We start from the raw sequence: 22,846 nt of genomic DNA, 5'->3' as shown, positions 1-22,846 counted from the left end.
AAAGAAGCACAAGCCAAGATTAAGCTTTTCACCGATATGAAACATACGAACTGAGAATATCAAGAAGGAGAGTGGATTTACCTTAGGCTACGCCCGTACCAATAGATGTCTATATCCATGCGCTGAAATCTCAAAATCGCACCATAATATTATGGACCATTTCAAATCCTTCGAAAAATCAGGAAGGTTGCTTATGAACTTGTTTTGCCAGCAGAATCTCTAATCTATCCTATGTTTCATGTTTCGTGCCTCAAGAAGAAGTTAGGGAACAAAGTGCAACCCTTGAATGAGCTGTCAGTGGTAACACAAGAAGGAACCCTAGCCCCTGAACCTGAGAAGATACTTTAAAGGAGAATAGTGCTAACAAGAAATAAGGCTGGAGTAGAAATGTTGGTACATTTGGAAAGCAGTGGTGGAGGAAGAGGCAACGTGGGAAGGATCTATCTAACCTAAGGTGGCGCTACCCAGACTTTGTGGGCAGGGTCCTCTAAGGAAGGGCGTTGTTATGTGCAGAACACTAATCTAAAGGGGGTCCCTTGATAGTTGTTGTTTGTCTAAGGACAACATATTAAAAGTCTTTAGTTCTTATGTTCTAGATAGTTAAGTAATTTACCTGTTATGTTTTATAGGGGTTTCTAATCGAGTCTCAACTAGTGGGCCAGTTGTTATTATTATTAAGTGCGTTATTTATTATTGCAGTGGGTAGTGCCTTTGCACCTTTGTAATTCCTACAAGGTAATCATTGAAAGCTATGACTTTTGCAACCCAAAAATTTGTTAGAGCCGGAGGCCTAGGCCTGTGGCATAGCCATATCAATTTACACTTTATTTTATCTAATTACAATATTCCTAACAAACACCTACACAAGCCTAATCTATGGTTTCGGAGGGGTGCTACCCCGCCCCCGCGTACTCTGCCCTAGTGGGCGAGGATCCACTCCGCCTCATTCTACTTAAAAAAAAACACTAAATTATAAATTTAAATTTTATAAATATGATTATAATTTAAAAATTATGTAATTTTTAAATTTGTCAATACATATTTTGTGAACAAGTCTAACAAATTGTAATATATATTTATATATACACAATTTATAAAATATAAATATATATTTATGTTTATATAATATATATATATATATAAATGTAAGTTGGGGCAGGGTTGGGCCCTTTCCGCCACCCGCTCTCGCTAGGGGCCCCACCCCCACATGGGCGGAGTTACTCCCCCATGCATGAGTGGGTGGGGCAACAAGGCCCCGTTGCCAACTCTTTTTCGAAATATGCTTGTCAAATAGATTCAAGGCTTTTTGCCAAGAGAATCCTGCAGTTACACAAGAGCCTTAGAAAAGTAAATTTACAAATTAATATGATTTGGTGTAAAACATCATATATATTTTATTAAAAAAAACCTAACAATCTAAATTACCACATCTGACAACATTAATTTATAAATTAACTTTGTAATATTTCTCTATAGTCCAAGCATTTATCTTTTGCCTAGTATATCGACCTTCGATTTTGGACAAACAACCGGATGTGATAACTAGGGCATTTTTTTACCTCCTTTAGAAAAAGGCACAGCAACATTTACTTTAGTGAGAAAAGCCAAATAATCGAATCATTATGGACATCATGTTAATGCGATCTGCCTAAAATCAGTTGTCTCTAGTTTCTAACCCACCAATTTTGTAATCATTACTAGAGACACCATATTTGGAATCTATCACAGCCTGTCTCATGTATAGATCATAGAACTGACGAAAACAAACACACAAATGTAATCGAGGCAGATGTAATTAATACATCAAAAGCTCCAAGAAAACTTACAGCATACAGATCCTGGTAATTGAATACATAGCAAGCAATACCATGAAATACCAGCCATCCAAGACTCAATCCAACAAAGCAGTGTATATAATCAACAACAATAATGGCTAGCATTTCCTTCCAAATCTTCCAAATGTATGCTGCTTTTGTAGCATACATAAACAGTGGGAAAATTTCCAACATAAAACTGCTCATTGATTTTTCCTCTTTTTTCTTAAAGAAAAAAATACCAACAATTTGACAGCAAATTAACATAGAATCTAAATAAAAGCTCCCAAAATGTATTCAAGAAATAATGGATAACATTGATAAATCATAGAGTTTGTGGCATATAGTAGTCACGCTTACCATATTCAGCTAACATCAGTTGTTTTCCTTCACAGCTCCAAGAAAAAATAATAGGTAAACGACAACCAGAAGTATTAAGTTAGACAAATACAATCCTATTCTCGTGATCTCCAACAACAGAAATACCAGGACCCAGAGAGCAGATAAGGAACATTATCAGTCAAGATCTACCATTAAACAAAACCCACAACATAATAGTACACTAGAGCTAAACTAACATATATCTATGTAGCGGCAATGACAAGTATAAAATTCCCCAAACAGGAGAATTAACACAGATACAAAGCTTAGTTCAAACGTCAAAATGTATTTCTTAAGCAAACATAAACCATCCCCCTTAGTCATTCATTCATTTGACTTGAGAGATCAAAAGCAAACTGCGTGAAACGATAATCACTTAGCAAGCACGTTCTGCTGGGTCTGGTTCTCCTGCTGCTGCTGATAGTTGAGAGGCCTCCTGAAGAGCATGATGTGTGGCTCAGGGCGATGAATCGCATAGTGTACCCATCCACGGCTCTGCTGGACCCCAATTGCACGCCATTCATTCTTAAATAAAATGGTAGAAACAAAAAGAAAAAATTTAAATTAGTCAGAAATCCAATACATGTATACTAGGGGTAGGATCACTAGAAATCATAATTAGATAGAAGAGTTCATGGTTCGAAACAGAAAGAAGACGCGCTAATGCAAAATCCTCAAAAGGCACCCTCTGAGTAGTCATAGGGACAAAAACACAAACATTGATTTAGCGTTTTTCGGTAGACGTCATGCATATAGTTGATGACGTAGCAGTATGTCGCGGTTTCTAGCCAAAAAAACAAAGGAACAACGGAAAATAGGAAAACTTCAGAAACCCTAATTACTTACTTCAGAGAGGAGGCGATTCTTGGGTAACAGTTTTGCCACTTCCGGTGGAAGCACAACATGCCTGTACGGACAATCGAGGACATGATTTCACCGAATTTCATTAATAAGAAAAATACACAAATCAAATAAGTCCAAAGATCAATTAAAATTTTGAAAAATACGAGAATTGGAAGAATTCATTAGAGAGGATACCGGTACTCGTAAGTGTCATCGAAGTACTTCTCGGAATACTGGATCTGACCCATTTCTTAGTCCTTTAAACTTTGCCTACGAAATAACACCTTCGCGACTTTATTGATCTGTCAAATAATCACACGAACTCGGCTATTAAGAAGAAAGAACAAAGAGAAGAAGAAGAAACTAAAACGAATTATAAAATCCCCATAAAAGAAATCGCATTTTAAAATTATTGCCTTTTGAGAGAGAAGACGAAAGGAATCAAAGCAACTCCGAGCGAACTATATATTCATTAGGCTGAGAAGAGGAGAGAATATGGGGAGACAAAAGAAAATGGGAACTTTATAAACGTAGACAATAGGGATTAGGGAGATTCGTTGGGGGGAGGGGCATAATGTAAATTTGCTTCCTTTTAAGGACGTTGGAGGCAATTTAATAATCGGAAATTTTACAAATTTTTTTTTTTGTAGGTTGTTCTCTTCCTTTCCATTTTTTCTTTGTTTTTTGAATTTCAAATTTTAAATCTTCCCGCTTCAGTGATCTTAAATCTCTTTAATTATCAATCATGTGACCAATCCAATTTGGCATTTACTAATCCATATCTTGGTCCCTCATATGCTCCATATAAACGTAACCTGTACCACGACCGGTAAACCGCCAATTTGGTCCATCGACGGCAGTTGGCAATCCCGGGCAGTCATTAGCGGCCGACAGCCACTCTCATATTGGAAATGCATAACCTTGATATGTTTCTCCACTTTGGGTGGGGGGCTTTACCTCTCATTATAATTAGGGAAATAGTGACAGCCAAACTAGAGAAGTTGAGATAGAAAAATTGCCAAAATCAAGGATTGCGGCACACATTCCAAGTTCATATCTATTTAACATTTCAAAATTTTAGAAGCTACTTGCAAAAACCCTGCTGCTCTAGCTTTCTACAAAATCTCTCCTCTCTTTTCTGTGCTACAAAAAATAACATATATAGAATATGTATCAGCTTGTATGATGAGGTATGATGTCTACTTTCTGTGAATCTGTACACCAAAGGGCAAAAGCATCAAAATAGAGGCTCCTCCAATTTCACAAAAAGAAGAAGAAAAAAATTATACATCTTTTCCAGGCACTCCAAACACCAATGTACCAATAATTCAGGAAGCAAGGACTGGCTTCTGCAGCACTGATGTTCCTTGGAATATCACCATATGGTAATGTTTCCTGTAGTTGTTAAGCTGCAAGACAAAAAAAATATATCCACATTAAAATCTTGAAATTTTTGTGCCTCCCAAAATAGAAAATTTGAAAATGCACGGACCTCGTCTTGGGTTAATTTGTTAAAACCAAATTTATTTGTCCAGATTGATTCGGCTTCATCGGCCGCTGGTAGCACAAGGTTTCTCACATTTAAGGAGTCAAGGAGCCTCTCAATGCAAGAAAACAAGGACTGGAAGTAACCCTACAAGAACAACATTCATCAAGTCAGAATAGGATCCACCATCCAATAAATAAGTAAAAGGACCTCCAACTAGATCAAAATTACCAGTCCTTGATAATCAGTATCTGTTGCTACTAGAGGAAGCTCTGCCACTTCCTGCCCAAATATCCGGAACATTCCAGCAGACACGACTGATTGGCTGGCATTATAAGAAACATTTATCAGAAAAATATATCATTGCTACAACATTGTTTGGTAAGAGACAGGGACGTCTGATTTTTACTTTACTGTTAGTACTGCACAGTAGACTCCACCAAAATCTTGGCCACGGATATTCCTTCTGCAAAACCAATAGATACAAAATTCAACAAGGTGCTAAATAAGAGCAACACAATGCAAGAAAGCAAGGTGGTACCCCGCACCCGTAGAGCATTGATGGAATGAAGTCACGGCCTGAAGCAGCATCTACTATAGGATCAAAACATTCCTGAAGCACAAAATTGAAATGAGAAACCAGATTAGTTTTTAAATAACAATATTTCTATTCATGACAAAACATCACTGAATATCATAATGCACCAAGGCGGTTAAAAGCACACGATGCATAACCAATGCATCAAGAGACGTGCTAGCTTCACAAATACATCTCACAAAAGTAAAGTACACAAACTAATATAGCTGGATGTGATCCGTTAGGTCTTTTTATAGTAAAAAGAGTCTTACAATCTGATGTACTACAACAAGCCATATCAGCTTGTGAACTTACTTTTGTGAGATATCTTTGTGAACCAAACATTTTTCATGCATCAATACTGTTTGAGGTACGCGCAATTAATGATGTGACCAAGTTTCTCTTGGTCAAAACTGACTTCATATCACTTAATCTTCCAGTTGAGCACTATAATGAAAAATCACAATTTTTGTATTTATATTTACGGATAATCACAAGTATATTGACATTGCAATTGAAAAGTACTCACATGAAAAATGGAAACAGCTTTTGAAAGTAATGGTCTAGTTTCACTAGAAGAGGCCAATTTCCAATTAAGAACCCTCCATCTTATACTAACGTCAGCGTCATTCTGTGAACCTTTCTCTTCATGCTTCTTCCTTATAACATTCAAAAGTGAGTCTGGAAGCTTATGTTCTCCATGAACCACCAAATTCTCCAAAGTAGAATGAATTCGTATGCAATCTGTGCAACAGAACCACTTCCCTTTGGGCAATTCCTGGTGGACAAGTATGTCACCATTTGCACATCACAATTTAATAATAATAATTATGGTTGCAATAGAGCTGCAAAATATACCAGGAAAAGAAATTCCCACCTTAAGGTTTTCCATACTGTGATCCTTCAAACAGCCAACATGATATTCCTTTTCGCACTGAGGGAACAGTGCACATAATTAGCTAGGTAGACAAACAGATAGAAATATGAAGCATATTTCAAAAGTAAAACTTGACAAGTCCAGATATTATCTGAATATAAACTACCTGGTCACAGATGATAACTGTGCGAGGGCCAAAACTTTTGCTGAAATCATGGCCTCTGAAAACATCGAGATAGAATAAAAAAATATGTATTTGAAATGTGAAGTTGAAGTGCAAATTTAAAATCAGTAATAAAATATTCAAAGTTCTAAAAAACAATAAGACGAGAATAGTGAGTACTGAACCTGCATAATGCACATCCACCAAAGTCAACCTCTGGAGTTTTGACAATGCGAATGCATCGCTTGGTTATCTGTTCTATGGGATCAACTCCAGCAACCCTTCCAGCTGCTACAGCATTAGCATTGCACTCCACAGATTTTTCTGTTTGGAACACATTCTGGCAATATCTACAGTACCAAGTACCACTAGGTATACGCGGAAGAGGAACACACTCTGCAATTGGCCAAAATAACTAACATCATGAATGCAAGTTGAGCATCTTGGAGGAAGCTGAACCAAAAAATTATCCCAAATTGTGTGCGACGAACGGTGAAATTTTAGAACAAGAAAGATTGTCCATTCACAAGAACAGTCGCATGAAACCGAGGACATAGAACCAGTACCTTTTCTTTTATTTCGTGGGTGCTATAATTCTCTTTATATATGTATGTATGTATGTATAAGATAGTTTAACAAATGAGCAAAATGGCGCTGTCCAAGTATACAGGCCATTTACAATTAGATACATCTAGTTAAAAGAGCAAAAGGATTAAGAAAGTATTGAAAACTAAGCCGGAAGAACATATGCATCCCGACTTCATATGATTAAATGTTCTAAAAAGGAACGTAGGTGCTATAATAATAATCCTAACTGTTCAACTAGTGTATGTTAAAAAAAAAAGTCGGACAATATATTTGCAATTCAAAAATAGACACATACCAACAATGTGTTTACTAATGCATGTGTGCATAATATGTATGTATGTATTTGTAGATAGAGTATACAATAGTCAATCTACTTCTTTCATTGAAATATCTCCTATAACCTAACATTTTATCTCTTTTTGTTTTTAACATATTACCTTTCTTCTTAAAATATTCCACAAAATAAACCTCAGGAATTTGGAACATAATAATTAAAAATCCCAAGTAAATGAATCTTCACCACCAGAGAAAACGTTCCAATAACACAACTTACATATAAAACAAAAGCTCACCTATGTGAAAGGCGCGTGGGCATCCATCACAGCACAATAGATCCCCTCCATCTTGACAGATGCTGCAGAGGTCATCATTTTCATTGGTAGAGATTTTCCGCCCTTTTGACAGGGATATGGATAATTCATGGAGAGACACCCCATTGGATGTGTAAATGTGAAGGTACCTGAAACACAAAACTATCCCAAGTCAAATGAAGGAAGCAGCAAAAGAGAAAAACTAAGACAACTTGTTTCTAGACAATTTCCCAAATTCCTCCCAAAACTTTAGGTGGACCTGGAACACAGGTCTTGCCAACAGAATTACACCAATTGGCAAAAGAGTAAACAATTGGTTTTGGACATCCACTGGGAGCCAAGACCACATAATATGACCCCAACCACCCAAATGATTTGAACAAAAACTCACGGCTTACGACGAGAGGCCCAGCCAGCATGAGCTTCAAACTGTGATGGGCTGACCTGAAAAGTAAGATTGCATGAAATTAATCTCTAGCAGGGGCATTCAAACAGAACATTAACTCCAGCAGAAGCAAATTTACCTCAGAGTCACAGCAAGTGCAAAAGATCCCAAATCCTTTTTTGTAACCGACCAACAATTTCTGAACACAACATATCACTAATCAGAAATGACAAATCCAATTTATCAAAACAAAAACATGGTTCACTAATTTTATGACTGCAACCTGTCCACGAGAATAATATGCTACTTCGGTACCATCTGGCAGCACATCCTCCTCAAAAACCAACTTATGCAAGCGTAGATCCCTATTAAAGACATCCGGCAGACAGTTGAAAGTTTAGATCTCTGATCAGAATCATTATGAAACAGCGAAGGACTCAACACCAAAATTGCACATTTAGATATAGCACCAGGAAGATACTTACTTTCTAGTTAATTTTCCCTGACTCTTATTTCGAGATGTGTTGCACTTCAAAACACTGTCAGATGACTTTGGAACCAAAACTGGTTTTGGTGATCTGCAATAATCCAAAAAAACCAAAAGTTATTATTCATCTTATAAATCAATTTCACAAAGAAAATGTCTTTTTATCAAGTAAATACTATTTTCTTTTTTTTTTTGCACAATTATAATAAAGGATATATTGTAATACTAAAACCCTTTATTGTAAGTAAACATTTTCGCCAAAGGATATCTTTTTATCATAACAAAAGGATATCTTATTCAAGAACGTAGAAAAATAAACAGTATGAGTGCATCCTAAATTTGCAATATAAAGATTAAAAGGGAAAGAAACTGTAGGCCTTAAGGGTGCAGTCAAGCAATCACACAAACATTGTAGAAACATAGACTTTAGTGTGTTCTGGTTAAGCTCAACACCATTCAAAGTCCTAACTTACAAGGATCACGTGTGAGGCATCTATTTCTCCTTAACCAGATCTGTTTTCTCTCCTAAAGGTTTTAGTCCAAAAGACTGTTAAACTTCTCCTAGGCAACCGCAACCATAATTCCATTTTAAACACATTTATTCTAGATTTTGAGCACAAAAACTTTTTGAATAATTTAATGAAAGTAACATACAAAACCAAAATATGTATTTTAAGGTACATATCAGATGAATAGTTACTAAAAATAGTTCAATCACAAGCCACTTCCCAAAAAGGAAACCCAGGAATTTTGGGTGTGACACCAATCTGTTTGGCTGCAATACTATAACAGAACACTGAGATCAAAACCACAATCATACAACTAGCAACAGCACAGCAAAGCTTTGCCTAGAAGTTGCCCAGTAGTTTCGTGCTCACTTTTGGAGCTCCCCCAAAAATTTGTGTACACTTGCCAACTACAAGGGTTTGCCTATTTCTTTTCCAATGGTTGCTAAAGAACAATGATAACAAAGGAAAGTTCATAATTAACATGTTTATTTGAGAGATAAACAATTCATACACCTTTCCCCAATATTATTAAACACGGAAACCCCAATGCAACTAAATCCAGCATGTCTCATCACAACGATACAACTAAACACTTGGACCAAAGCCAGGGGCCAAAACTATACTTGTAATTTCAAAATGCAACCTCCACTCTCTAATGGGCCCCTATGGATAATGTTTGAAATCCATCGTTCCTATTTATCAATAGCTAACCAGTAGCATCATTTCATGCAACTGTCTACCAATGGCATAATAGGGAGAACTAGTAAAGCTTATGTCAATTAGTATGAAAATATATGTTACAAAACATAACATAATGAACCCTAAAGAACTAAATCAAACAAGCTTGCACCATATTATTAACAAAAACTGCCCCGCAACGACAGATAGATCACCCAGATGACATGAAACAGACATACACATCAGAAGGAAAGAAACTAGCATACCGATCAGCTTTCCACTTCGAAAGAAGTTCGTTACGTCTTTGCCCACCCGAGTGCATAGCATCAGCTGTTTGAGCAGGGATAGGTCGAGACTCTTTTAGCCACAGACATGATTTACACAGCAGCATTGAATTCCCACTGTCAGCTTTTCGAAGAGGCCCTTCAATTTGTTAAACAGCCAAATCGTAAAATCATCAGAAAAAAATATATATACGCCCATGAACGTATCATTATAACATAACGAATTTGATGCAGAAGAAACCTCTGCAATGCAGACAGATGGCAGATTTCTTTAGAGAGGAACAACCAATAACACTTCGAACAAACTCGTCCATCGAGTCCATAGAAGAATTTACGCATGCATTCATGACATCACGGAGAGTGTTACCATTCTCCAAGTGAATATACTCGGGTGGACGCTTATTTGCACTGCCGGCATGCAGCTCAAACAAGGAGGGTGTAACAACCTACATTCAACATAAAACACACTTATTCACAGGAACACTAATGGTTCCTTTACCATTCTTTTCAAATAACAATGTATACTCACTTCAATTCCTTTGCATCCTTCACAGTAACACAATATCCCAGAACTTTTAATCACACCTCGCAGCCCGGCTTCTCCAGATAATCTAGCCTACAACACAAAGTCACATAACCAATACACATCATGCGTATTAAATACCACACGTTTCGGACATTGCTAAGGAAAGTGGTACCAACAAGAAATATTAGAATTACATACCTTGGCACCCCGAATGTACGTCACCGGCATTCCCTCCAGAATACCTGTTTCAAGCAAATCTTTCAACTTGTACGGAAACTTCTTCTGCTTGAACAATTTCATCATCTCAATTGACGGAGGCGGAGTAGTAATTGGCGTGATACCAACTCTTTCATGAGAGTTTGTACACACCTTCTTATCACTGACTTCCACACCTTTCTTCACCGCATATTTCTCCTCGGCCCTCGGCTTCAATGCCGACCGCGTAAACCGCCTTAGCGGCTTCTCCACCGCTATAGCCCCCGCCTTATGATCTTCATTTATCAAAATGGCTTCATTCCTCTTGTCCTTTCCCGAACCCTCCTTCGCTTTATCAATTCCCGTTTCGCTCGTCTTCTCTTGATTGTCATTCCGCTCCTTTTCACGCATCAATTCAGCAGCACAGGTATCATCCTTTAATTCTTCCTCTTCCTTCCCCGAACATGCGGCCATTTCCACCACTCCACTTCTCAATTCCTCTTCAGGAACGGGCAACGAAGTATCGTCCTTGGACCCCCTCTCGGCAACCGATTCCGATTCACCCACGAGACTCTTTGGCTCGTCGTCGCTCACGAGGTCCACCACGTCACTCTTGGCCTCCTCTTCGCTCATCGAACCCCCCAGATCTTCCGAATCCTTGGCCTTCTTCATATCACTTGCGTCGTCGTTCTTGACCTCCTTCGGTTCCGACCTCTTGAGTTTCTTCCTGGTATAGGTCTGCAAAACTTCATTCCGGGTCTTCCTGGACCGGGTCCGACCCAGAGACCCACAGATCTCAGATTGTGCCTTCAAAGCGAAGGCAAACTCGCGCTTGTGACCAGCCCGGACCCGAGAGAGCAGCACAAACTCCTCAGAATCCGTACCGTTCGCCATGAGCCCACACGGATCGATTCAAACCCTGAAAATATTCGATTTGAAAAACTCAAAAAACACAAAGAATAAGAAAGACACATGGAATACGGATTCGAAAAGGCGTGAATTAAAGAACAAACCTGGAGGGATTTGGATGTTCGTGAGAGAAAGATGGAGAGAGAGAAAGAAAGAGAGGGGAAAACCTTTTAGGGTTGCCGAGAAAGAAACAGAGAAGATTGGTTGGGGGAAGGAATAGGAAGAGACAGTGTACACACGTCGGTTTCCTTGGTGAAGAAGGCTCGGGAGTCGGGAGAGACGGAGCACACCTATAACTCTCGTAATGACTAAAGTAGCCCTGAGGGACGACATCTTTGTCTTCTGTGTGTTCCGACTGGAGGTCCTATATCCTAGTATTTACCATTAACTATCTTTCCATTCAAAAAACAAAACTATTACCTATGTTTCCATTCAAAAAAAAAAAAAAACTATTAATTACGTTTCCCCAAAAAAATTAACCTTTCTATTTTACGTAGGGAAATGTTATTATTTTCTTAATTTATATGATTCATTTTATCTCTTTATTATTGACTTATTAAAAAAATTAAAAACACAAATACGATAGAAAAAATCTAAAATTTTAATTTTAATTTTTTTGTATTTTTTTGCACCTTTTTTTAATATATATTTATTAAATTTTTTAAATAAGCAACATGGTATTACATTGTAGTGTCATTTCAATGAAGTAAAATGAGTGATATAAATTAAAGAGCATAATAGCATTACTCTTTTATATATGTGTAAATATAAATATGAATATAATATTTTTTATTGAAGAAAATACAAATAAAATTTTATTATACTAATTATGGGCAGCAATCTACCCCGTCCTTACTCAACTTTATCTATTGAATAAGAATAATTCTATTTGATGGTGTATACCACATATCATTTATATGACATAATTTGATTTGAAATATAAAGTTTTAAAATTTGAATCTGAATAATCAAATTATGTAATATAAATAATGTGTGGTGTAAAAATTTTCAAATAGTACTAACCGCTAAACAATCGAGCCAATTAGGAAGCCATTTTTCGATCCCATTAAAACCTTAAATCCTAAATTGGATTTGGGTTTCAAAATTGAAATCAATTTCAATTCCACAATAAATATAGCCTTCATGATCAACAAAATTTCAATTCCAACTTCAAACTTACAAATAAATTTCAAATTCAATGGACTCACTCCATTCTTACCACTTGAACTCGTGCAAGACTGTGAGTTGAGAAAGCCTATAACTTTAACTAGTGCCGAGAAAGCCTGCAATTCATAGTGATAAGGAGATTGTGCATTGGATGAAGAGACGGAGAGTTGGGTTGGGCGAGGTGGAGACATGAGGAAAATAAAAAATAAAAGGAAACGGTTTACAAACAGGGAGAGGGAGAGAAGAGACAGACCAAGAAAAAAGAATATTACAGGGAGGGTGAGAGAGAAAGGAGAGGAGAGAGAAGCTATAAGAGAGAAAGGAATATAGAGATACTACTAGGGAAATAAAGAATACGGGATACTTGAATTGAATTGATATAATTTGTGAATAGTAATTAGATATTTGAATTGAGATGAAGTGAAAATTATTTGAGTTAAAATGTTTTATATGATTTTAAAAAATGAAAAAGAAAAAGTTGAATAAAAATATTATAAGTTAAAATCTTATTAGAATATAAATTTTATTTTGGGATTTGAAAAAATTTGAATTTTTTTTTGTATTTTATTTAAAAGTTTAAAAAAGTTGTAATAATTGAGTAATAATTAGATAAAAAAGTTAAAAATTTGAAATTGAAAAACGTTTGTGTCTGTATCATTTGAATATTAAGATAAAATAAAATGAGATGAAAGTATCTCTCTATCCAAACCAGACCCAAATGAATCTACAACAGTAACAAGAAATATTGGTAGCACCATATCGTGGTTGAAGAATGGGGACTGCGTGGCAAAGGGTGATTGTGGAGAGATACTAAAGAATTGAGACAAAATAAGTTTTTATATTTGTTTTAGGTTAGATCTAACTTTTTTAAATAGATATATGTAAGGAATAGAACTTAGACCAAGGATCTTCTCTCCTTTCGAAACCCTCTCTCTCATTTAAAAAAAAAAATCTCTAGATTTGATTTTCGCTAGAGGAGACCTCTTCCTCCTTCTCCCTTTATTTTCCTCATTTCTCCTTTCTCATTTCTCATCATTCTTCTCACTTCTTTCCCTCATTTCTTAGTTTTATTTTCTTCCTTCAAGACCAAAAAAGTCAGATCTACAGTTTTCTGACAACTCATAAAATAAGAAGACTCTCAGGCCACAACTTGTTTGGAGAATAGTGACAGTTTTGCAGAAATCACTGCGTGTGGTCCTCACGCGCCATCCCCTCCAGCAGCTCTTTTAGCCACATGTGCCGGATCATCGAAATCACTACTTCCAAATCTTTCAGATCTAACTTTTGTGACTAAAAAGAGACAAGCTTGTTGCCTTTACACGCCGTCAAAGTCTATCGAAATTGGTCCAAACTGTAATCATCATTTTTCATTCTTGTTTTCCTTATTATATAGTAAAAAAAAAAGGTCGTCTCTTGGACGATTGTGTCCGTAGAGGTTGAGTTCTCACTTTCTATAAAGGGTGAGGTTAAGTCTCTATTTAGACAGAGTGTTATCTCTTTTACGTTTGTCTGTAGAAAGTATCAACAGTAATGAAGTCCAGATCATTCCAATAATATACTGGTGGAGTTCCAAATAGTTGATATGGGGATATCCCCCATGTATCTGGTCATTAATATAAGTTTCTCTTGATGAATGAACGATGACGACATTTTCCTTCAAAAAAATAGACATATGTAACAACTCCTTCCTAGAGATTTTTTTTTAATAAATTCTTAGAGATTGAATGAGTTACTACATTTCATAGTTTTATATATAAACAATATAAAATCTAACATTTAATAAAAATGACTATCATTTTTCATATAACTTTCAAACTTGAAAATAAGATATCTTTCAAAATGTAAAAATTATCCTATTAGTTACACATTAAAGCAACAACTATTTACGCTGTATAAATTCCCATACAATTTACGAAACTTTTTTTTTTTTCTAAATATATGACAAGATCCGTCGTATTTATCAAAACTAAATTCACAAAACACATCACAGCTAAAACTCTATCACAAGACCTAACCTAATGCTACCAAATCTCTCCTTCCTAAGTATTGTCCCGCTCTACAAAGTACAACTTCATTTTCGTCATTACTATGTTTAAGATATTAAACATATAAGCAGCTATACCATACTATTAAAATATTATATATCAATTATTTCATTTCTTTCAAAAAATCATAGAACTCCAAAACTGTAGCAACCAAGAACCCAGAAAGGAAACAAAGACTCACTTCGAGGGTGAGAACCTCTTGAGAATAATAGGAAGAAGATGAAATTTCATTCAACAAAATGCATAACCAAATTGATACTCCCAAAACGGAATAAGTATTTGACAAGCATAACAATATTCTACTAAAAAGACAATAAAGCCCTCAGGCAACAACCAAGAGCATTTAAAAGAGAATAACGTCTTATTCCCGGATTACATCTTCTAGAACCTAATCTTCATCTTCACTTTATTGTGCTAGCACCATCTTAGCCTTTCCTCAGATCAACGACCTATAACACTCCAGCATCTTATCCTTCTAACCCTAGACTTGGCTTACATCATTTTGGTATTCCACTTCTCTCTTCTGCCACCGCCCTTCACCAACCTTCACAGCCACCCATGGTCAGATGTGTAACAAAGCCCCATCGATTTAAAACACCTTGCCCACAAGGTGTGGGTAGGAATTCCGCATCTTGTAGAACGATTCTCAGGTTGCATCTTCATCTTTTTGCCATTGCCAACGGACTAGAACTTCCGTAACGGGTAAAGATCCCTTCTTTTTCACTCTTCGCTTGAGCATAGCTTTGGGTTCTGGGCTTAAAATACCCTGTGCATCTACAGGTGGGAGATGAGCTATGGGTGTCTGATCTCGGCTTACGCGTTTCTTCAATAGGGAGATGTGAAAAATAGGGTGGATTTGTGATGAAGCTGGCAGAGCCACTCGGTAGGCGACCTCACCAACGCGTTCAATCACCTGGAAAGGGCTGTAGAAGCAGGGAGACAGTTTAGCATTTCTTCTTTGGGCTAGGGATTTCTGACGATACGGTTGTAGTTTCACAAAAACCCAGTCTCCCATATTCAAAGTTTTCTCCTTTCGCTTTAAGTCCGCATATTTCTTCATTCTATCTTGAGATTTTTGCAGGTTCTGTCGCAGCAGCTGTATGATTTGATCTCGGGACTGAAGGGAGGAATTCACGGCTTCAACAAGTGAGGTGCTAGGTAGGTAGTTTACTAACTTGGGATGGGGGTAGCCGTATAAAGCTTGGAATGGAATGAGTTGAGTCGAGGCATGTTTGGTGGTGTTATACCACCATTCGGCCAAAGGGATCCAAAGTGCCTAGTCTTTGGGACGATCACCCACAAAGCAGCGTAGGTAGTTTTCCAAGGCCTTGTTAACAGCTTCAGTCTGGCCATTGGTTTAGGGGTGATAAGCTGTGCTATAAGCCAGTTTAACTCTCTATTGTTTAAACAACTCTCCCCAAAATATGCTTGTGAAATTCTTGTCCCCATCAGACACAATAGAATTGGGTAAGCCATGAAGACGAAAGATGTGTTTGATAAAAAGTTAGGCTAAGGTAGATGTTGTATAAGGGTGGGATAAGGGGATAAACTGACTATATTTAGTTAAACGGTCCACCACAACCCAATCACAGTCGTATCTCTGAGACAGGGGTAAACCTTCTATAAAATCCATGGTTATTTGAGTCCATGGTGTAGAAGGAGTGTCAAGGGGTTGTAATAGGCCATTGGGTAAGGTGTTATCTGGTTTTACACACTAACAAACATCACACTGTCGAATAGACTCCTTTACATCAGCCTTGAGTCCATGCCAAAAAAATTCCCTCCGCACCCTGTGTAGGGTCTTGTCAAACCCTGAATGACCTCCTGTTGGGCTGTTGTGAAAGGCCTCCAAAAGTTTCAGCTTGAAGGGTCTCGAATTTGGTATACAAAGTCTGATTTTATAGTACAAGGGCCCATTCTTCAGTGTAATGGGGGGTTAAGGCCCCTTGAGACAGCTACTGCAGGAGCTTCTGAATATCTGTGTCAACAGAATAAAGACCTTGCAACTCATCAACTAGTTCTAGAGTAGGGATTGAAAACATAGTTAGGGCCATAGCTCCTGGATTACCCTCCTCAAATCTTCGTGACAGAGCATCTACTACTCGATTCTCCTTGCCTTGTTTATACTCAATCAAAAAATCATAACCCATTAGCTTGGAGACCCATCGCTGCTGCATAGGCGTACCCACATGCTAATTCAACAAAAACTTCAAACTCTGCTGGTCCGTTTTCACCACAAACTGAGCTCCTAACAAGTAAGGCCTCCACCTTTGCACTGCAGACACCAGTGTAAACAACTCCTTCTCATATGTCGACAATAACAAAGTCTTGCCTTTTAGAGTCTGGCTGTAAAAGGCAATGGGATGTCCTTGTTGCAACAAAACTGCACCCACTGCTCTTCCCGAGGCATCGCACTCTATGAAAAAGGGAAGTAAGAAATTAGGTAGTGCCAATACAAGCGAGTTCATGACTGTATCTTTCAACTGCATAAATGCTAACTCAAACCCTGAATTCCAATTAAAACCATTCTTCTTTAAGAGGTCTGTTAAGGGGGCTGCAATTCCCCCATAGCCTTTGATAAAACGTCAATAGTACTTGGTAAGGCCCAAAAACCCCCTCAATGATTTGAGATTCGATGGTCGTGGCCATTCAACCATGGCCCTTAATTTCTCGGGATTAGCCTTGACACCTTGGGCTGAAATGAGATGCCCTAAGTATGCTACATCAGGGCTGCCAAAACTGCACTTCGATCTCTTGGCAAAGAGCTGGTGCTCTCTTAATATTTCCAAAGTCACGGCCAAATGTTGTAAGTGTTCCTCCTCCGTCTTGCTGTAAACTAATATGTCATCAAGAAACACAAGGATAAATTTCCTTAAATAAAGTTTAAAAACAGTATTCATCAGACATTGGAATGTAGAGGGAGCAGTCAACCCAAAGGGCATGAATAAAAACTCATAGTGGCCTTCGTGAGTATGAAAGGCTGTCTTGGGGATGTCTTCTTGTCACACTCTGATCTGGTGGTAACCAAATCGCAAATCCAGCTTTGAAAAAATTGTGGCCCCACACAATTCATCTAGAAGTTCCTCCACCACAGGTATTGGGTATTTGTCCTTAACTATCACATTGTTAATCCTTAACTATCACATTGTTAAGGGCTCGGTAGTCAACGCAAAGCCTCCAGGACCCATCGCCCTGTAGTCAGTAACTCCTTCACAATTTTTTCAATTTCATCCTTCTGAAAAAAAGAATAACAATAGGGTCTAACTGAGACAGGTTTGGCTCCAAGTTGTAATAAATGGAGTGGTCGTGGGATCTATGGTGTGGGAGAGATTTGGGCTCAGATAAGACATCCTGAAATTGATGTAATAGTTGCTGGATTTGTGCAAGTGGTAGCAAGTCAGTGACTGTTGTGGTACCTTCCAAAAGATGCAACACCACTCCTTTGTGCTCCAAACTATTGTTGGCAGGTAATTTACCTTTTTTGATCAATTTGGAATTAATCAAGTCCTTGAGTGTTATTGTTTTTCCTGCCACATCAAATTGTATTGTTAATTCTTGAAACTTCCACAAAATAGGGCCTATAGTTTGTAACCAAGCCACTCCCAACACCAAGTCACAACCAGCTAAGCTTAATATATAAGCTTCTAGTTCAATGTGGAGGCCCTGTACAAACAAAGGCACTTTCGGGACCCAACCCTCACTACTCACCATATCACCATTTGCCACTTTCACTTGCACCTTCATAGCTTCTTCTAGAGGTAACATAGTCTTTTTTAGCACTTTCGGGTCTAGAAAATTGTGTGTACTGCCTGTGTCAATAAGTACCACAATCCAACAATTCCCAATCTTAGCCTTAAGGCGCATGGTTCTTGGGTTTACTGAGCCAGTGATGGCATGCAAAGATATTTCAAGGTTGCCCTTGGAACCACCAAAATCCACCAATACACTCTTTAACTCCTTGTTATCGTCATTTTCCTCATCTTTTATTTCAGTTATGGGGTCTTCATAAATTTCTTCAATCAAATATAATTTTGGCTTTTGACATTTATGACCTGAACTCTAGTTAGATTCACAATAGTAACAAAGTCCTTTGTCTCTTCTCTCACGCATCTGGTGTTGATTAATTTTCTGGACTGGTAGGATTCTTTGTGGTGGTTTGGGAAACTCAGGGGTTTTGAATGGTGGCTTAAGTAAACCAGGTTTCGGATTAGGGGAGAAAAACTTGGGAGGTCTTTTGGTGAGGTTACCTATTTCTTCTTGGATTTTGGCAAGACTATAGGCAGTAAGGAGATTGTGGGAGTTAAACATGCGAACAAGAAGGCATATTTCATCACGAAGTCCGCTAAGGAAAAAACTCAATTTATAAGTCTCGAAATGGCCACGTAATCTGTTTGAAAGAGTTTCAAACTGAGACTTATACTCCTCAACCGAACCTATTTGTTTTAGTCTAGTTAAGGTTTCCATCGAATCATCATAACAACTAGGACCAAAATGAATCAACAAGGCTTTCACAAACGAATCCCAATCACCCAACACTCCTGACTCATCAAGGTCCTGAAACCATGTGAGTGCCTTCCCATGCATATAAAAAGAAGCTAATCTGAGACGCTGTTGTGGTAAGGTATTATGGAAGGAAAAGAACTGCGATACCTTATATAGCCAGCCATTTAGATCTTCCCCATTGAAGCTGGAAAAATCCAATCTGATTGAACGGGTCAATATATCACCAATAGGGACTAAAGGAAGTTTAGAATTATCTTGGTTACATGAAGATGAATCCTCATGGTTTCTTTGCTTATTTAGTTGCTGCAGCTCTCTTGTCAACGCAGCCAGCTGCTGGTGGATGGCCTTCACATCAGCTTCTAGGGACTTGTACTGTGTTTCTGTGTTTTTGAATTGGGTCTCAGTTGATTGCTTAAGGGAATTTAATCCCTCTTGCAGCTGTGTAAGGCGAGTACCCTCAGCCATTAGAGTAATAGTTGAGGAAATGTAAGTGTAATGGAGAATCAAAGGCTCTAGATACCACTTGTAACAACCAGGAACCCAGAAAGGTAACAAAGACTCACTTCGAGGGTGAGAACCTCCATAGAATAATAGAAAGAAGATGAAATTTCATTCAACAAAATGCATAACCAAATTGATACTCCACAAACAGAATAAGTATCTGACAAGCATAACAATATTCTAGTAAAAAGACAATAAAACCCTCAGGCAACAACCAATAGCATTTAAAAGAGAATAACGTCTTATTCCCGGATTACATCTTCTAGAACCTAATCTTCATATTCACTTTATCGTGCTGACACCATCTCAGCCTTTCCTCAGATCAACGGCCTATAACACTTCAGCATCTTATCCTTCTAACCCTAGACTTGGCTTACATCATTTCGGTATTCCAGTTCGCAAGCTTCCTTCCACTTTCTCTTCATGCTGCCGCCCTTCACCAACCTTCATAGCCACCCATAGTCAGACGTGTAACAGAGCCCCACCGATTTAAAACACCTTGCCCACAAGGTGTGGGTAGGAATTCCGCATCTTGTAGAACGATTCCCAGGTTGCATCTTCATCCTTTTGCCCCTGCCAACGGACTAGAACTTCCGTAACGAGTAAAGATCCCTTCTTTTTCACTCTTTGCTCGAGTATAGCTTCGGGTTCTGGGCTTAAAATACCCTGTGCTTCGGGTTCGGGTTCTTTTTCACCCGTTGTGCACTGTGCTCGCCCTCTCTATTTATGCATGTGTAAAGTGTATTTTTGTGCAAAGTATTTATACGATGCACTTGAGTGTACAGTGTACTTAAAGTACAAGGACCAGTGGGCACGTACAACTCAAGTAGCTTGGAAGTTTGGGTTCCTGGCCCTATACATTACGTGCATGGAAAGCACTTAAGTGCAAAGAACTTAACCGCTTGGGTGAGGAAACGCTTACTCGCACATTCTCTGCATAAGTGTTTTTCACAAAAATAAAAGCCGAAAGGTTGAGAACAATTATCTGGGAGAATTTTCTATGTTCTTTTGGAGATTATTTATCGTGCCGAAAAATCTTCCTTGTACCGCTTTCGGCGTAGAAAGTAACTCAAATCCAACAGACAACGCCAACAGTTAATGCCGAAAAAATTGTACAACAGGCTGAAATGGGAGAAATAGTCATTCTCACCCCGCTACGGCGATTCAAGCATCGATCGATATGATTTGGAGCCCCCGACAGTGGTCTAGGACAACTCTAGAGTATCGATGCGTACATCCATGGTTGTAGATGAAAAATAAATATATAGGAAGTAAAAGAGATGGAGACACTCATATTTACGTGATTTAGCATATTGTCTACATCCACGAGGCGTTTAGAGAGGTGAAATTCACTATAATATGCTTGTTTTACAATCTCTCATAATCCCTCATCCTCACTATTCAATGAAGATCAGGTCTCTATCTTCCGGTGTGAAAAAAATGTTGTCACTGGTCTCCTTCTCATCATGTTGAAGAAGCCAAAAAATAAGTTGAAGTCACCGTGGAGTCGTCTGGCCTTCTCCTTTTATCCAACCCCTCTTTCCTCATGGCCCTCAGTAGTGGTGATGAATGATCACTTTTTCCCTTGTGTGCTTGGCATGCTCTCTTCTTTCTACTTTTTCTTTTTTCATTTCTTTCTCTTCCTTACTTTTCTCCTAACACTCTCTTTTCCTTGTTTTCTTTTTGTCTCTTATTCCCCTCTCTTCTTATTTTTCTTATAGTGGAGAACCCTTTGCTGGGTTGTGCTTGATTTATCTAGGCTTGAGATTTTTATCCCATTCAGTAGGAATCAGTGACAGATAAAAGACATTTTCCAGAGTTAATTTGGTCTCCACACGATATCAAGTGGGAGTGAGCCTATCGATTTCTATCATCCCTTTTATTATTATTTTTCTAAGATTATTTTTGTTCCTTTGTTTTTTTTTTTAAAGAAAATTAGGATTTTTCACGGCTCAAGCAACTATAATGCCTAACCACAAATAGTAATCACAAATAGTCACTAAGGTTAGGTTTGGATAGTGGGTTAAAATGATATGAATTATGATAAAAATTGAATAAAATATTGTTAGAAAATTATTTTTTAATATTATTATTGTTTTAAAATTTGAAAAAATTGAATTGTTTATTATATTTTATGTGAGAATTTGTGAAAGTTGTAATGATGAGATAAGATGGGTTGAGAGTGTTTCTCAATCCAAATTGAGTGCAAGCCAATTCTCCTAAGGTTGAGGCATCCCGTAAAACCCACAACTAAGTGGCGCATCGACACTACATCTTTCTGCACGAGACTATGAAAAGGCTAAAGTTAGAATTTGAATTATAATATTAGTTGGTAAAAAAATTTGTTACATTCCATGTTGAGAAATAAAAAGAAAAAAATTAAAGAAAATGCTACTTAGACCGATCAAGTTTATCGATAAAGTTGAACGATTGTATTTTCTTTTATTTAACTGGTGAAGAAGTGACCAATAATAAATTGATTAATAAAAACAAAAAAAAATAAAAAGTATTTACACTTATCGGTACAATGCAGGGGCACCATTCTCGGTCCCCCAAGCATTGTCTAAAAACTAATTGTAGTAATTAGGAGAGTAAATCTCCCCTATTTATTTAATATCATGACATATTTAATAAATCTTTATAGATAAAAGCAACAGCACGAGACAAGAAACGGTTTAAGAGCTTGATTAACATTTGGTAAGAAATTATTACATCACATGTTGAGAAAATAAAAGGTAGAAATTAAATGTGGTATTTAAGGAAGTAAATCTTATATGGTTATTTATTAGCATTACGTATTTAATAATTTTTCTGATTAGATAATATAGAGAAATTTTATTTATAATCCTGAGTGAGAGATTACGTGTGCAATCTCATTGATGAATGAGAGTAAAAAGAAAAAAAATCATTTTAAAAATAATATTATTATAATTTTAATTTTTTTTAAACATAAATGTATGAGCTTGAATGAGCTGTCTCCATTTGAGAACTATATATAGATAAACTCAACTCAAAATACAACATTCTTGCGAAGAAGAAGAGTCCTGATTGGTTTATGTATGTTGATTAGAGTCATAGCTAGATTGGTTGAAGTCCCGTTGAGTATAGTTTTAAGGTTAGTTTTATATTGAAAGTATGTTTCCCTTTTCAAGTCAAAGGTCCGTTAGTCTTGGAGTACTTTAAGTGCAAGTTTCCTTAGTTAGTAAAGTAGTATAAACAAGGGAAAATTTTTCAATAAGATTATGGTTTTTCTCCAGCACTGAGGTTTGGTTTGAATGGCAAGAGTCTCTTATCTCATCCATTATATTTCATCTTATTTTAATATATAAATACTATAA

The 22,846-nt window shown here is 37.3% G+C and overlaps 2 protein-coding genes across 2 annotated transcripts; both read right to left on the bottom strand.

The window, feature by feature from the left end:
* Positions 1–2,108: 2,108 nt before the first annotated feature.
* On the bottom strand, positions 2,109–3,571 carry LOC109016561 (cyclin-dependent kinases regulatory subunit 1-like). The gene is made up of 4 exons (XM_018998957.2): positions 3,455–3,571; positions 3,234–3,340; positions 3,042–3,102; positions 2,109–2,720 (listed from the first exon to the last, which is right to left on the bottom strand). Exons 2-4 carry the CDS (start codon positions 3,284–3,286, stop codon positions 2,568–2,570), a joined length of 267 nt encoding a protein of 88 aa, XP_018854502.1. The 5' UTR covers positions 3,287–3,340; positions 3,455–3,571; the 3' UTR covers positions 2,109–2,567.
* Positions 3,572–4,069: 498 nt separating this feature from the next.
* On the bottom strand, positions 4,070–11,585 carry LOC109008790. Its single transcript, XM_018989022.2, has 19 exons — positions 11,397–11,585; positions 10,387–11,302; positions 10,192–10,278; positions 9,904–10,108; positions 9,645–9,801; positions 8,190–8,282; positions 7,988–8,069; positions 7,844–7,903; positions 7,711–7,763; positions 7,302–7,468; positions 6,327–6,537; positions 6,145–6,199; positions 5,979–6,035; positions 5,631–5,879; positions 5,073–5,137; positions 4,934–4,990; positions 4,756–4,849; positions 4,531–4,671; positions 4,070–4,447 (listed from the first exon to the last, which is right to left on the bottom strand). Exons 2-19 carry the CDS (start codon positions 11,275–11,277, stop codon positions 4,367–4,369), a joined length of 2,805 nt encoding a protein of 934 aa, XP_018844567.1. The 5' UTR covers positions 11,278–11,302; positions 11,397–11,585; the 3' UTR covers positions 4,070–4,366.
* Positions 11,586–22,846: the final 11,261 nt, after the last annotated feature.

The sequence above is a fragment of the Juglans regia genome, chromosome 14, assembly GCF_001411555.2.
Source record: "Juglans regia cultivar Chandler chromosome 14, Walnut 2.0, whole genome shotgun sequence".
In the NCBI taxonomy this organism is placed as follows: domain Eukaryota; kingdom Viridiplantae; phylum Streptophyta; class Magnoliopsida; order Fagales; family Juglandaceae; genus Juglans; species Juglans regia.
Note: the sequence above shows the minus strand (reverse complement) of the source record. Positions and strands in the feature narration are given on the sequence as shown.